This window comes from Eumetopias jubatus, unplaced genomic scaffold, assembly GCF_037043125.1.
Source record: "Eumetopias jubatus isolate StellerSeaLion01/CBP00866 unplaced genomic scaffold, mEumJub1_p1.0 scaffold_1, whole genome shotgun sequence".
Classification (NCBI taxonomy): Eukaryota; Metazoa; Chordata; class Mammalia; order Carnivora; family Otariidae; genus Eumetopias; species Eumetopias jubatus.
In genome coordinates this window covers 196,406,535-196,420,393 of record NW_028274807.1, presented here as the reverse complement: position 1 = coordinate 196,420,393, position 13,859 = coordinate 196,406,535, and the positions used below count along the sequence as shown (strand labels likewise).

Genomic DNA, 13,859 nt, shown 5'->3' with positions numbered 1-13,859 from the left:
CTCCTTTGCAGCAAAAAATTACATGTATATATTATTAAGATAATATATACATCTGATCTTATTTTTTAAAAAAAAGTTTATTTTGCTCCATTTTTGAAAAAGAGGGAGCGTGGGTGGCGAGCGGTTTTTACAAATTATTCTTATTTTCTGCTATCTGTCCCCGTCCCTCCCCACCCCCTGCTGAAGCGACAATAAGGGCAGGGACCGCGGCTCCTACCTATCGGTAACCCCCTTACCCGTTCCTTCCCCGCCCCAACGCCCAGCACCGTGCCCTGCACACAGTAGGCGCTCAATAAATGTTCGTGGATGATGATGATGATGATGATGAAAAACATGCACCATCAACGGCAGCAGCAAGCGGACCACGCGAACGGTGAGCAGCCAGAGCCTGGGCACCCGCTGCCAAATCTCATCCTTGTCATGGTCCTCCTCTTCCCACCCCCTCTTCCTTCCCACCCCCTCCCGTCTCTGATGCACTGGGTGGGTTGAGGGGGTTGGAGAGGATGCTTCTAGCTCGGTGCCATCTACATAGAAAGGGGAGATGCGTGACAGCCACTCCGTTCTCCCCTTCAGGCCTTGAATGTCAGAGTTAATTCTGCATTTGTGGGGTGGGGGCGGCCGTGGAGTCCTTGCAGTACTGTGCCGCCGGAGGGGCGGTGAGCCGAGGTGATGCGGGTTCAGTGTCCTCGGGCTCAACTTTCCTCCAACGCTCCCGAGCGATGGAAGGGGGGATGGCTGTTAGTCCTCAGCCTGAGCCCCCTTTCCAGCCTCTTCTCGCCTTCCCCTCCTTCCCCGCCCCCTGGTCTCCAGTGGCATCCGGAAAATTCTAGGATTGCCCGGTTTCCCTCTTCGCGACGGTGGGTGAAGCACACCCCGCCCCTGGAGAGGGAGGCCGGGTCTCGGAATTGCTGCCAGGGGGTCGGGTGGAGCGTATTCCCGCTCGCAGCGCCGTTGTGCACACGTAGGTAACCTAGCAATGCCCGGGGAGTTGCTGCCGCTGTGGGGCTCCTCTCCAGAGCCCGGCCTGGGCACCACGTGCAGCCACCACGCCGGCCGGGCTGGGTCGAGACCGAGGCTGGAACAGCTTCTGGTCAGCCCTCCTACCTCCTCCTTGGAGGCCGGGGGCGCCCCAACCCCCCAACCTCAGTGGGCTCACAGCCTTCCCGCGAGAGCGCTTCCCAAGGGAAGGCTCTGCACGATTCCTTCCCAGCTTGGGAGGGCTGCTGCCTGAGGCCCCCCCCCTCCCCCACCCTGGCCCCCTTCTCAAGTTGCTGGGCAGGCCGACCTGTGCTTGCTTGGATTCTCTCTTGTTCTTAGCAAGAATTGGTTTTGGAAATGCCATCCCTCTACCTTTGCCACCACTCTCACTTTGACTTCTGTCTCAGTAAGGAGGTTGTGACTCAAGGTAGGCAAGTGCCTGGGAGACCTGCCTGGGTGGTGGCCTGACCCAAAGTCAGAAGGGGCTTTGCACATGGAGCCCCCTTGGGGTTCTGCCCTGTACTTAGATGCCAGCCTGCACTTAGGTGACTCCTGTGTGGACCTTGAGGGCCCCTGGCATAATCCATCCTGTCTTTCCTAGGTGTAGGGGTGCAGGCTGTCTGCCTTGACGGTTTCTCTGCATGCTGGCTTGGCTGCTGCGGCTGCAATTTAAAATGCAAAAAAGCCCTAAAGATGTTTTCTGTTTTCGGAAGCCTGTGGAGGAAATGAGTCCCAAGCATCATGAATTTTCATTTGCAGGAAGTGTCAGTGCATAATCTAGATATTTGTTATGGGGCTTTTGGTATTGCCCTGATGCCAGTGGAGGATTTTTTTTTTCCCTATGCCGAAAAAAATGCATTTGTGGCTGTACAAAGATGTTGGAGTGACATCCTGAAAATGATTAAGATTATTGAGTTATTGGCACTGCCTTTTTTGTTTTTTTGTTTTTTTCTGGTGGTGATCATGGTAGTTATTTTGGAGAAAAGCTATTGTGCCTATCTGTTAACTCATTAGAGATCCATGGGTTTTAAGTCAGAATAGGTGGAATAAATGTGGATGGCCTCAGTTTGAAAAAAGGCACTAGCAGAGTCCTTGTGGAGACGTGGATGTACAGAGGCGCTCACCCCATTGCACCAGTGGTCCTGTGGTGCTCGGCCCGGCACGTGGCTTCTCTTCTGGCTCTGGTTGACCACAGTCTTGCTTCTGAAAAATAGGACATGAGGTTCCAAACGGAAACATGGGAACCATACCCTCCCCCCGTTATTGATGGGAGACACCTTTGCTTTTTTTCTGACATTGGATTCTCATTGTTTATTTGTTTGTTCATTTTTCCTTTTCTCCTTCTTCCCAGAGGCAAACTATGCAAGAGGCACCAGACTCCCTCTTTCTGGTGAAGGACCAACTTCTCAGCCGAATAGCTCCAAGCAAACCGTCCTGTCTTGGCAAGCTGCAATCGATGCTGCCAGACAGGCCAAGGCTGCCCAAACTATGAGCACCTCCGCACCCCCACCTGTGGGATCTCTCTCCCAAAGAAAACGTCAGCAATACGCCAAGAGCAAAAAACAGGGTAACTCGTCCAACAGCCGACCTGCCCGCGCCCTTTTCTGTTTGTCACTCAATAACCCCATCCGAAGAGCCTGCATTAGTATAGTGGAATGGAAGTATCCTTTTTTTGGGGGAAGTCTTTCTCATTTTCTCTTTTACCATCTGTTCTTTAAAAGGATCTGCTTTCTGAAATGGCACTTACAAAGTCGTAGCAGTCTGGAATGTGAGCATCAGAAAAGCTCTATGTAAAGGGTTTCATTGTATATACCTTCCTATCTCCTCAGGGTGCAGAGGGCTTGCTCTATGGGTATATTTAGCCATGTGTGTGTGTGTGTGTGTGTGTGTGGTGATGGAGGGAGGGGGTGACAGCCTGGGACTTCAAAGTGGTAATTAAGTAGGGAACTGACCTTTGGTCATTTGGCACTAAATGGTTAGTTTAAACCCACCATTGCTTTTGGGGCTGTGATATGCATTGAACCTATTGCAAATGAGGTATGCTGATTGAAGACAAAAAGACTGTATGAGACTTCGCTAGAAATAAATAACATTTTTGACCTTTAGTGGCATCTTCCTATTCTGATGTTTAGAATTTGTTTCTGAAACTCCCAACTACTGCTGAGGTTGCTTCCAGCTCTGACATTTGCTGATCTGATTGTTCAGGTAGCTACAAATATGAACACTTGCTTCGTAGGGAGGGATCAATTTGCTCATCAATGCTATGACTTCCTGGAATTTCCTTTTGACATGTTCCAAAAAAGCATTTGAAACGTGAGCGTGAGGGAGCGTGTGGAGGGAGAGGCTTGTGTGCGCCTCTCCTCCGTGAGCCCTTGTGAATTAGAGAGCAGTCTGTCAGTGGGGGAATTTGCAGTTGCTGCCCTTATAAAACATTCTGTCTGTGTCCTTGGACTGGAGTTACATTTCTGGGTGTCTCCTTTGTATTTTTAAAACTGAACTCCAAATGCCCTAGGATGGTTGTTACGTCCCAGCTCTTGGAAAACTAGGGTGCTCGGCCTGCTCACCCCCTTCCCAAATCTGGAGGCCAGTCTCCAATTGCTGCCACCCTTCAGAAGAGGTTGACTGAGGCCTCCTTTCTGAACAAATGGCTTTCTAATTAGTCAGATGATTCATTGGTCTGGGTAAAACAAAGCATTTCCTTTTCCCAGAAGTGTATTTGGGACCGACAGAAGCCTTAGAGTAGTTCCTGAGCATAGGAAGGAGTGTGAATGTCGGGCTTCCCCCACCATACCCAGGGTGAAGGGGCTCACAAGGGAGGATATTGGCCACCAGCTGGAAGGTGGAACTGTAACCCCCTTATAACCTGAGCGCCTAGTGTGGGTGCTCTTTGCGGGCCTTCTGTAGCCGGCTGTTTTCTGTGCTCACGGACACACGTTAAAATGAGGTAACTTTGCCTAGAAAGGTTTTGGAGAGGGCAGCCAAATGCAAAGGTAGGGTTTGCGGGGTTTTCATGTGCTTCTCCTTTTTAGAACAGATGTCTCCTCTCTGGAGGGAGTTACAGTGTCTCTCACATGGCTGGGAGTGCATGGATATGTTTTCTGTGTAAGTTCTCTCCTATTCTGAGAATGAACGCTAGGGTCAACCCGGAGGCCGCTGGGTGCATAGGGCGTGCCTCGGTGGCATCGCTGGAGTCGGAAGCATGTTTACACTCAGCCAGAAAGATCCCCTCCTGGCTTGACACGACTCCGGGTAAGCAGAGACCTCTCTGGGGCCATTCATTCCATGGAGAGTGAAGTGGGAGGCCTGCCGCTGTTTCTCTTCGTGCATACTAATTTGCCTATCGCAATTTATGTGTGCAGAGTGAATTCCGGGATCATGCTGCTGACTCCCTTTCCCGCATGGCCAGACACATGTGTACAGGAACTAGGGGATATGGCTGCCTACAAATGGGACAGTCTGTAGAACAGATCTTTAAACAACATATGATCTGTTTGTCTTTCCCAGTGACAGTTGCCTTCTAGTTCAGGGAGCAGGTTATAGAAATTCTCTGAAAGCCAGCTGTGCCAGGCCCAGTCCGCGCTGGGAGAGGGAGATCCTCGCTGGTTTGTGCACCCAGACAGGGCAAGAACGTCCTGCATCTTTGGGGAATGAGGAGCCCTGGCCTTATCAGGAGGAATTTTGGGGAGCAGGCCCATATATTTATCGCTCTGTTCGGCATGACTTGTAAATATCTTGTGGCAGTCAGATAGTTATCCACCAATACCTGGCAGCTGAAGCCGGACCACCATAAAGAAAAAAAAAGTGTTTGGCTTTCCTAAACAGCATTGGTATTTCTCGGATTTGCTGGTCTATCATTTAGGTATTGGGAACTAAAAAGGAGGAACGGTGGTGGGGTGGGGGAGGACAGGAGAGACCACAGGTGTGTTTCTGTGTAGGCTAACACTGGGGCAACGGGTTTTTAAATTTTCAGGAGGAATGGCAAAAAAGAAAAATGGAAAGAGGATCCTGAAATCTTCTGAAGGGGAACTGTCTTAAGTTTGGATCCTTGGATAAGAGATTTTGTAATACTAGATGAGTTAAAAGAATAAATATGAGTGAAAGCTAATTGGCTTTAAAAAATAAACCCATCGAAATTAGTGAGAGAAGAATGTCATTCATGTCCTTATTTCAGTGAGTGTCAAAACACTTTTTAAGGGGCTGATTTTTCATGAGACTCAGGGTATCCCAAGAGAGGTAGGGGGCCTTTGTTTCCTTCAGCACTTTTGGATTTCGCAGAAGAATATCAGGATGGATGGAGAAGGGTCTGTTCACATCCTCAAAGCTTTAGTACTTGGAGATGTTTAGTTAAACCAGTGGCATTGCCTTTTGTGAGTGAGGTTATGGCAGAAACACTTATAAAATCAAGCCACCCTCTTCCCCCACCAAGTTGCAGATTATGTTGGTGCTCAGAAACCTTGCATTCGGAAAGCCTGAAAGCCAAAAGAAGAAAAACAGTCATTCTGGCAGAAGTCAAATTTTGCATTGCCAGTTTTGACAATGTCTCTTAATAACACCAGAATGTTGAAGCAAGTATCTGTTGCAAGCTGATTTCAAAGTGATTTCTTCCAGACAGACCCCCGAGATTTAGAATTGTTCAATTGTACTTTCAAAGTGTCTGGTGCTGATTTCTTACGGCTTTTTATTTAATTTGTTTATAAATTGAATGCAGTAACAGCTCATTAGAAATGGAGCTCCAGTCCAGCTGTAATCCGAAACAGTGATAGGCATTGATTAGTAAAGGAAGCAGAGGGGGAGCTGGAGCCTGGCTTGCTTGTTACAGTGTCGGAGGTATTGGAACATGCCACGAGACAGTCACAGGTAGGATGTAGAATGGTGCCTTGGCCTGCCCCGGTCCAGACAGGAGACTGACCCAGCCAAGAATAGCCCCCGAGAAAATGGTTTTAACACATGGAGGCAAGGATTTGTGGAAGAGATTTGTCTCATGAGGACTTCTCTTTGTGTCTACAACAGCCAGGAACGTTGTGTTCTCAGGTCTTTGTCGCTTTTAAAACTTTAAGAAGCAGAAACATGGTTCATAGGGTGCCCTCATCGGATGCGTGTTTAGGTTTCAATATAAAATGCACAGCAAAGAATGAGCATAACATGATCCTTGCAAGAGAAGGAAAGGACATGGAAAAGTCATTCGATAGGAAGATCTGCCAGATGACCATGGACGATTATGTTTGCCGGAGACATCGTGGTCATAACAGTCGGCTGAGAAAGGACTTGTGTGCATAATTTTCATTTCTAAAAAGATTTAAGAGTGGTGTGATTGAGAGTGTGATGAGAGAGATGGTTAATGTTTGCATAAGACATATATGCCTTAACAACATTTTTCAGACCATTTGACATATTTATATTATTGGCTATTTTTGCCAATTGTGTGGCCTTAGCTATTTACATCCCATTCCCTGAAGATGATTCTAATTCAACAAATCATAACTTGGTAAGTGCTAGAGTTCCTGCTTGTCCTGATGTGTGGTTATCATTTTCCTCTCTACTTAAACTGGCAGCTGGCTTTCTGGATGGTTGAAGTTTACAGATACGCATGTGATGTTTCCTGAAGCTTTGCAACAGTGGGTTTGTTTGTGTTGTTTTTTTTTTTTTCCTCTGACCTGTATTCTCAAATTTATACTGAATGAAAGTGTTTAAAGACATGAATCTTGCATTAATAGATGTGGCACTTTTTTATGGAAGAGGTTTGTAGCAGATTTTAAAATAACTTTTCTCTCCATATAGGCTTTTGCTGTCTACCATTCTTTTCTGGATAATATTAGCTGCCTTTTTTTTTTTTTTTTTTTAATCCAGTGTTTATTTAGGAGTGGTGGGTATTTTGTTTGGTCAATTTCTCTGGTAAGTAGAGAATTATCATACATTTTGTACATGAACTATTCATTTTTAGAGCATCAGAATACAACAGAATGAATAGATCTACATGGAACATAATTTGGAGATTACAGTGTAGTATTCCACTAGGAGTATCCTATGAAGATCCATTTTATCCCAAGATAAAATGGTTCTAGGGTTAAATAAATTGGGATACTTCCACATACTTCATTGCCCTCTTAGAGATTTATAGTGCACATTAGCTCAGTAAGAGCTCCGGGAAGGTCTGTAGTTAAAAAACTAGTTTCATTTTGTTTAACTCAGCTAGTCCCAAAAGTAATTGGTCATGGATTCTTCAAACAGTTTTTTGGCAGAACACATCACGAAACCAGTGTTTCATGAAACTTCCTTGGGGAAAGGTTGATATAGTTTAAAAAAAAAAAAAGAAAGAAAAAAGACAAAGAGCCCGAAAGAACACCAGAGTTGGGACTAGGAGCTTGTCCCACCGAGCTGGGACAACTAGCTGTGTTTTGGGGGGCATTTCCCAAATCCTTTCTGTGTTGCCATTCACCCACTTGTCAAGGGAGCTGGATAAGAAGATAACTTGGGATCGTGTTTACCTCTGACATTCTGTAATCTTTTCTTGATGATTCAGAAGCCATGTCAGGATTTTTCTGGAGTGTAGCATCCTCCTTGGGGGAGGCTGTGCAGAAAGGCAGGTGGAGCAGGGGGGCCAATGCTGGGTAACAGGGAGCTCTTTCTCTCTCTTTTTTGCTCTCTCCTCTTTTATTTTTTTATTTTTTCTAAAGATTGTATTTATTTATTTGACAGAGAGAGACACAGTGAGAGAGGGAACGCAAGCAGGGGGAGTGGGAGAGGGAGAAGCAGGCTTCCCGCAGAGCAGGGAGCCCGACGCGGGGCTTGATCCCAGGACCCTGGGATCATGACCTGAGCCGAAGGCAGACACCTAATGACTGAGCCACCCAGGCACCCCTGCTCTCTCCTCTTTTAGCTAGATTCATCTGTTTCTGGTTTCCCATGTTGAAGCTGTATTTGAGTAGGGTGGCTGTTTGTAACTAAGTGAGTGGTGTAAAGGCAGAACTGGTGTGTGTGTGTGTGGTGGGGGGGCTCTGCTGGGTTCTGAAGATACTGAAGTTATGCTTTTGTGATTTTAGCCTCAATGGTTTATATACCGGATTTCATGTTACATATTGTGTAAAATGTTGTGGGATATGTCAGGTAGAACATGATGTCCATTCATATTTGGGCTTTTATAGTCTGATTTCTAGAGAATGTAAAAAAGTTTTGGGTATTGCTACTGAAAATATAACTCAACAGGAGTTGGATACACATATACACGTTTGCCACTAGTGTGGATTTATGCTATGCTAGAGGTGATTTGTGTGCTTTGGGATATTTTAAACAGCTTCTGATTTGGTCGTGGACACGTGATATTAGATGATCATTTTAAAGGAAGAGCAGAAGTGGCGAAAAGCCCCCATCAATGGGGATGGATCAGCAGAGTCTAGACCACAGATGGTGTCAGCCTTGTTACCAAATTTAACAACGTGGATGGTGACCCAGTTTGTTGCTTTTTGTAGCTCAAGAGAACATGATTAAACAAACTTAGAAAATAAATACCTTTCAGAAAGGGAGATTAATTCAGATCAATGGAATAATTAATGTAGCTGTGTGTGTAAGCCAATTAATATTCTGATTTTTCCCAGGGAAATTCAGGGCACTGATAACTGCCGTCAGACCGTTTGGATTTCTCAGCTAATGAATAAGGGAATAAAATATACGAAATGGATAAATCTCTCTTCTCCTTTGCAATCCCTCCCTAGCGGATGCTTTCTTAACAATTCTTAAACAGTGGTATTTTAAGGGCGGGGAGGGAGGCAGTGTATTCGTTAGGCAGGCCTTTCTAAAAACCAACATATACTCCTTTGACCTCTCACTGTTCTGAAACTCATAGCATTTGAGTTTCTGTCTTGTTTCACTTGGATGGTCACGTGGCCAGAGGAGTTTATTCTCTGCTTGACTCTTTAAATATTTCCTTTCCCACTGTGGGAAGGGAAGATCTTTGTGGATTTCCCCCTGACTCTTTGCAAGGTCCCATGGCATGTCAGTGCTCCCGCCAGGGAGCCAGGTTTTTTTTTTTAATACATTTGACCCATTTTGTACCAAAGTGATTGCTCTATTTTTGGGATCGGTTTAGAGGCGGCCGAACGAAGCTTATTTTTCATCTGTAGTAAATACCTTTCAGTTAACGTGAATGGCAAATCGAAGGGCAGAGACCGATATGGGTTGCAAAGCTGCACGTGTCAGGGAGTTGGTGGTTTTCTTTGCTTCGTAGCTCTGTGGGAAATGTGTATGTTGAACCCTTAGAGCCTGCTTTGTTGCCAAGCTGTGTCTGCCTCTTACAGGTCATTTGTAGTGACGCGATTAGTTCTATTGGGTAAGAAAGGTGGCCATCCCCATCGGGCCAATGTGTGTTTGGTCTGGGTTGCTTGTAACTGAGCCAGCTTTGGGAGTCTGGAGACTACCTTGGGGGCAGCAAGTTTTCCCAGGGTTAGGTTTTTGTTTTTTTTTAAATATAAACAGTATCAAATTTCTATGCAGTTTCATTTGTGGACTTGCAGGGACTAGTGGAGGTTGAAGCCATGGAAACGGTACAACTGAGTTCCCACAGTGAGACCCTTCTTGGCTCAGTCTATAACACTAGCTCCTCAGTTCCACTTATTGCAAGTGTGTATCATTTATTTAATTTCTTCTTAGCCCGGGGTGGGGAGCAGTGGGGAGCTCTGCTTTCCAGAGCATCAAAGGGGGGCTGCTTACAATCCTGTGCTTCACTGTTGAAGAACGCTCTATTTGGCTTCCCAGACTTCAGTGTCTCAGAGGTGGATGGATGCGGTTAAAGTTGTCTGTCCTGCCCGCTCCTGGTGCTCCCCGGCCCCAGGCTGAGCGCTGCGGTCTGTAGTGCCCAGTCGCCTCCAATTAGAACCATCCCACATCGGGGTGCTCATCTGCCCGTTTGGACCTCTTCTGATATCTGCAAATGACACCAGCCCCGGAGGGTGAGGCCTGTGGTCCAGGCCTCTCGACCCCTTTATCAGGCACGGTGGCTTCTACCAGGGGCTCTGGAAATTCTCCTTTAATTCAGCAGGAACTTTTATGGAGTCTTTGACCCCTTTCCCGCCCCCTTCCTCCTCTTGTCGTTGCAGCCTGTTTTTTTTTTTTTTTTCTTTAGCCCGTTGACATTTTGCCCCTGCAGAACCCTGCGCATCTTCCTCCCCATCCACACCCCTGTAGCGTGGCCTGGTCCTCCTGGGCTGTCTGAGCTTTCTGAGTCCCTCCTTCCCAGCAGTGCCCCCCCCCCATTTGCCCACCCATAGTTCCTAAACACTCCTTCCGTGTTCTTGCCCACCTTCTAGCCTCTTCTCTGCCTGTAGTGTCTCTTCCAGTCTGGCCCCTGGAGGAATTCAGGAACCGTCTCAAACTCTGTCTCTTCCACGACGGCTTTTCCCACCCTGATCTGAAGGAACGCTCTTATCCAAACCTCTCTTGTGACCCTTCACATACAAAATACCCTATGTTTTAGTTCCTCATGTGCATGTCTTATCTCGATTTTACCAAGCATCTTCAGAATACAATTCTTAGTGAATCATTTTGGAATCACTGGGGGGTACGAAGTAGCTGTTCAGTAAACACATGTTGTTGCTGTGACTGCCAGGAGAAGAGCCTCACCCCTTCTTTCCTCTGGCCTGTATTCAGGATTTCCTTGGGTGGCAGGTCCCTCTGTGGACTCCTTGGAGGTCCTTAGCTGGGAGCTGGTGGGACGTTGTAAGTGCTTGTTCCTGAAAGGCTTCGGGTCTTGTGACTCTGCTTCTCGAACTCCTCTGGCTGAAGGAGCCCTGGGAGCTGAGTGTCAGAGCTGAGCCATCTAGCACATTTTTGCTCGAAGTAGCCAAGGGGTGGGGGCGCCTCTTGGCAGTGGGACCATTTTAAGGTGTCTTACAATGGCCAGGAATGTTATGGGACAGAGTACTCTGCTTGCCTTCTCTCTTCCACGGCTGAGATCCCAATGCAAGGTGTTTCCTGGGCTTACAAAGTGAGCTCATTGGATCTGCTCGGTCCTGTAGTTTGGCATCTCACAGTTTTTGCGCATAGGGGGACTTACTGAAACATGGTTTCATAACTTGGTTCATTGGGCTTAGCCTCTAAGGTGGGTTTTAGTTCTGTACCTTCCGCACAGTGTATCTTTGCTCTGTTGTCTTTCTGTTTGAACTGTGTGCTCTTATTTCTGTCCGACTAGATTCTGTCTGTTCTAGGACACAGCTCCTGTGCTGCCCCCTCAGCTCAGCCTCCCCTGAGCCTCATCCACTTCTGCCTCCCACCCCACCTGCCTGAGTTTAAGTACTGGTTTTCCCTCTGCCCTCCTGTAAGCATGGTAAACTCTCCTTTTTATGTTCATTTGCCCTTTTCCGCCTCTTTTTATAACTGCTACGGGGAGTGGTTTGGTGGGTGGTGGTTCTGCACATGCGCTCTGGGGTCTTTGGCTCATTAGCTGAATGACTTCGGATGAAACCAGCGTATGAGTTCCCGGAGACAGAGGCTGGTGTCTGATTAGTCTAGTTCCCAGTGCTGGGAACTAACCCTGTGCCTGGTGCACAGTAGGCACCAGGAAATGGGTGCGGAATGGGAATAAATACATGGATGGCTGTACAAGGGCTTCACGGTATGTCCTTATGGATCAGTAGTTAATTTTCAACAGTTGGCTAATGATTAATAATTGCCTGAGAGGCTGACTTTTGTTGTCTGATATTAATGAGTTTGCCTTTAATTTCAGGATCATGCCTTTCTTGGCAAATTTAACTCTTTACATCCGAAGCAGGAAGAAAGACAAGTACTTGTTGATACTTTTCAAATCCCTAGCTCAGAAGCTTGCTTCTGTGTCCGGATCCCGACGTCGTAAGCTGGCTTCTGTGTTTGGTGTTGTATGTGCACTGTTTGTGAGTGTGAACCTCACAGTTCTTGGAAGGATGGGTGGAGGGAAAGCAGCAAGATGACCAGAGTAGATAGACTTGTGTAGTAAGGCTTTACCCAACGCTGGTTTCCTAATCATAAAACGTGAGCCAGTTTATGTGCTGCACAAATAATCACATGTCTTTTCTAGTCTTAACCTCATTTTGAAAAAGAACAAGTTATGGGGCTCCATCTTTTACTGAATGGACTTTGATCAGGTATTGACAGTTTTTCAGAGACCAAAGCCAGCTCTTAAAGAATTCAGATCTGTTACTATTAAAGTTCCTTAAGAATTTCAAAAGGGTTCCCAGTCTTTTGGTTGGTTTCTTGTAAAATCAAATCTCATTGTTTTATAGTCATACCTTGAATACTGGAACTTCCTCTCTCAGACTCTTTAAAAATGAGCTGGTCTTAGAGTGCAGATATTTGGATATGTTGGTGTATTAGCCAGCCCTTGTAGGGTTACGGGTTGCAGAAACACAACTCAAATTGGCTTAGTTGAAAAAAAAAGTGTATGTGTGTGTGTTTGTGTGATTTATTAACTTAGCTAACTGAGAAGTCCAAGGGGTAGAAATCCTATCAGAGACAACTGGAAAGGGGGCTTACAAGAGGGTGTCAGGATGCCATCCTGCACCCTGGCCCTCGGATGTCTCTGGCAGAGTCCAGCCAGCCCACCATGGGTCTGCCTCACACAACGTCTGAAGTGTGTGTCCCCCTTAGCCCATCCGGGGGAGGGTCTGTGGGGAGATGCATTCCTTCCTTAACCTCAGCTCAGTATTTTAAAAATGATTATGTGAGAAACAAGAAACCCCTGTGGCAGATTTGTGGGTAGTTTCTTTTCTTTCTTTCTTTCTTTTTTTTTTTTTTGACCTTTCTCATCAGAATTTAATTTTTAACTGTCTGCAGAATATGAGAAGTTCCAGAATCAGAGGGGACAACTTGCTCAGCCCTGGAGATCCTTATGTCTCATTAAATGCTGGTGGTGGTGCTGGGGATCCAGAACAGACCCCCCCAATAGCTCCTCCCCTCAGAAGGTCCCTAAAGAAATTGTGGAAGCTCTGGAAGTGTAGTGCTTGAGCTATGGGGAAGGACCTCATGAGGTATTACTGTTGCTTGGATGTGGTGCCAAGGGAAGGGATGTTGGTTGGTGTCCTTTGTCCTGGCAGTGGGGTGGGGATGGGGCTGGGAGATTGGCAGGTCATCCAGGAATAGATGTTATCCTTCCTGCTTCTGCCTTCTACTGTGCTCAGACCCCAGGGGCTCTCTGCCAGCAACAGCACAGGATATGCCCCCGAAGTCCTGTTCTGCCCATGTGATCAAAGTCAGGAAAGTGGCAGAAGGTGTCTTCCCTTTTTCATTCAAGTGGGATTGGAGTGCCTACAGTTGGGGTGCTTGTGGATGGTAAGGCAGTGTGGAGGGACCGGCAAAGCTGGTCATGCTTGGTGGGGAGGAAGACATAGTGAGCAAAACAGAAGATTGGGCTGAATGAGGAACTGCCTGAGGTGACTAGTCCTGTGTGTGTGTGTGTGTGTTTGTGTGTTGTCAATGGGAAGTGTGGTTGGGTGTATGGATGGATGGGTGTTTTTGACACACACCTTGAAGGGTGAAGCCTTCTGGTGATTTTCACTAAGCAGGGCCCCAGACACTGCCCAGTCTGGGGAAAATGAACCCCCAAGCAATTCTTTCTGCCAATTTTTTATCCTTCTCCCTATTGGCTGAGTGGTAATTCTAGAAATCACAGGACATCTGTTGAAAATATTGAATGAGTGACCTTGAGGGGCAGGCTGGAGGGAAATGGGAGGCTAAACTGAGGGAGGAAAGGCAGGCTGCAGGCTGCTCAGGGAAAATGAGGCTGGCAGGTGGACCCAGGGAAGGAGGGGGGGCCTCGAAGCAGGCTGGGTGGAAAGCTCCCACCTTTCCTTGCCTCCTATGTACATGCGGAAGTCTAGCACAACGTGCTCACAGATAATTTTGTAGAGCCGTACGGACCC

The 13,859-nt window shown here is 46.9% G+C and overlaps 1 protein-coding gene across 5 annotated transcripts in view; it reads left to right on the top strand.

The window, feature by feature from the left end:
• The first annotated feature begins 306 nt into the window (after positions 1 to 306).
• CACNA1D (calcium voltage-gated channel subunit alpha1 D) overlaps positions 307 to 13,859 on the top strand; it is a 292,448-nt gene continuing 278,895 nt past the window's right edge. For all 5 annotated transcript variants that reach the window (XM_088028075.1, XM_028124508.2, XM_088028067.1 and 2 more), the window contains exons 1-3: positions 307 to 373; positions 2,330 to 2,639; positions 6,358 to 6,463. In XM_088028075.1, coding sequence (XP_087884201.1) covers positions 307 to 373; positions 2,330 to 2,639; positions 6,358 to 6,463 — 483 coding nt within the window. The remainder of the gene's footprint in view (positions 374 to 2,329; positions 2,640 to 6,357; positions 6,464 to 13,859) is intronic.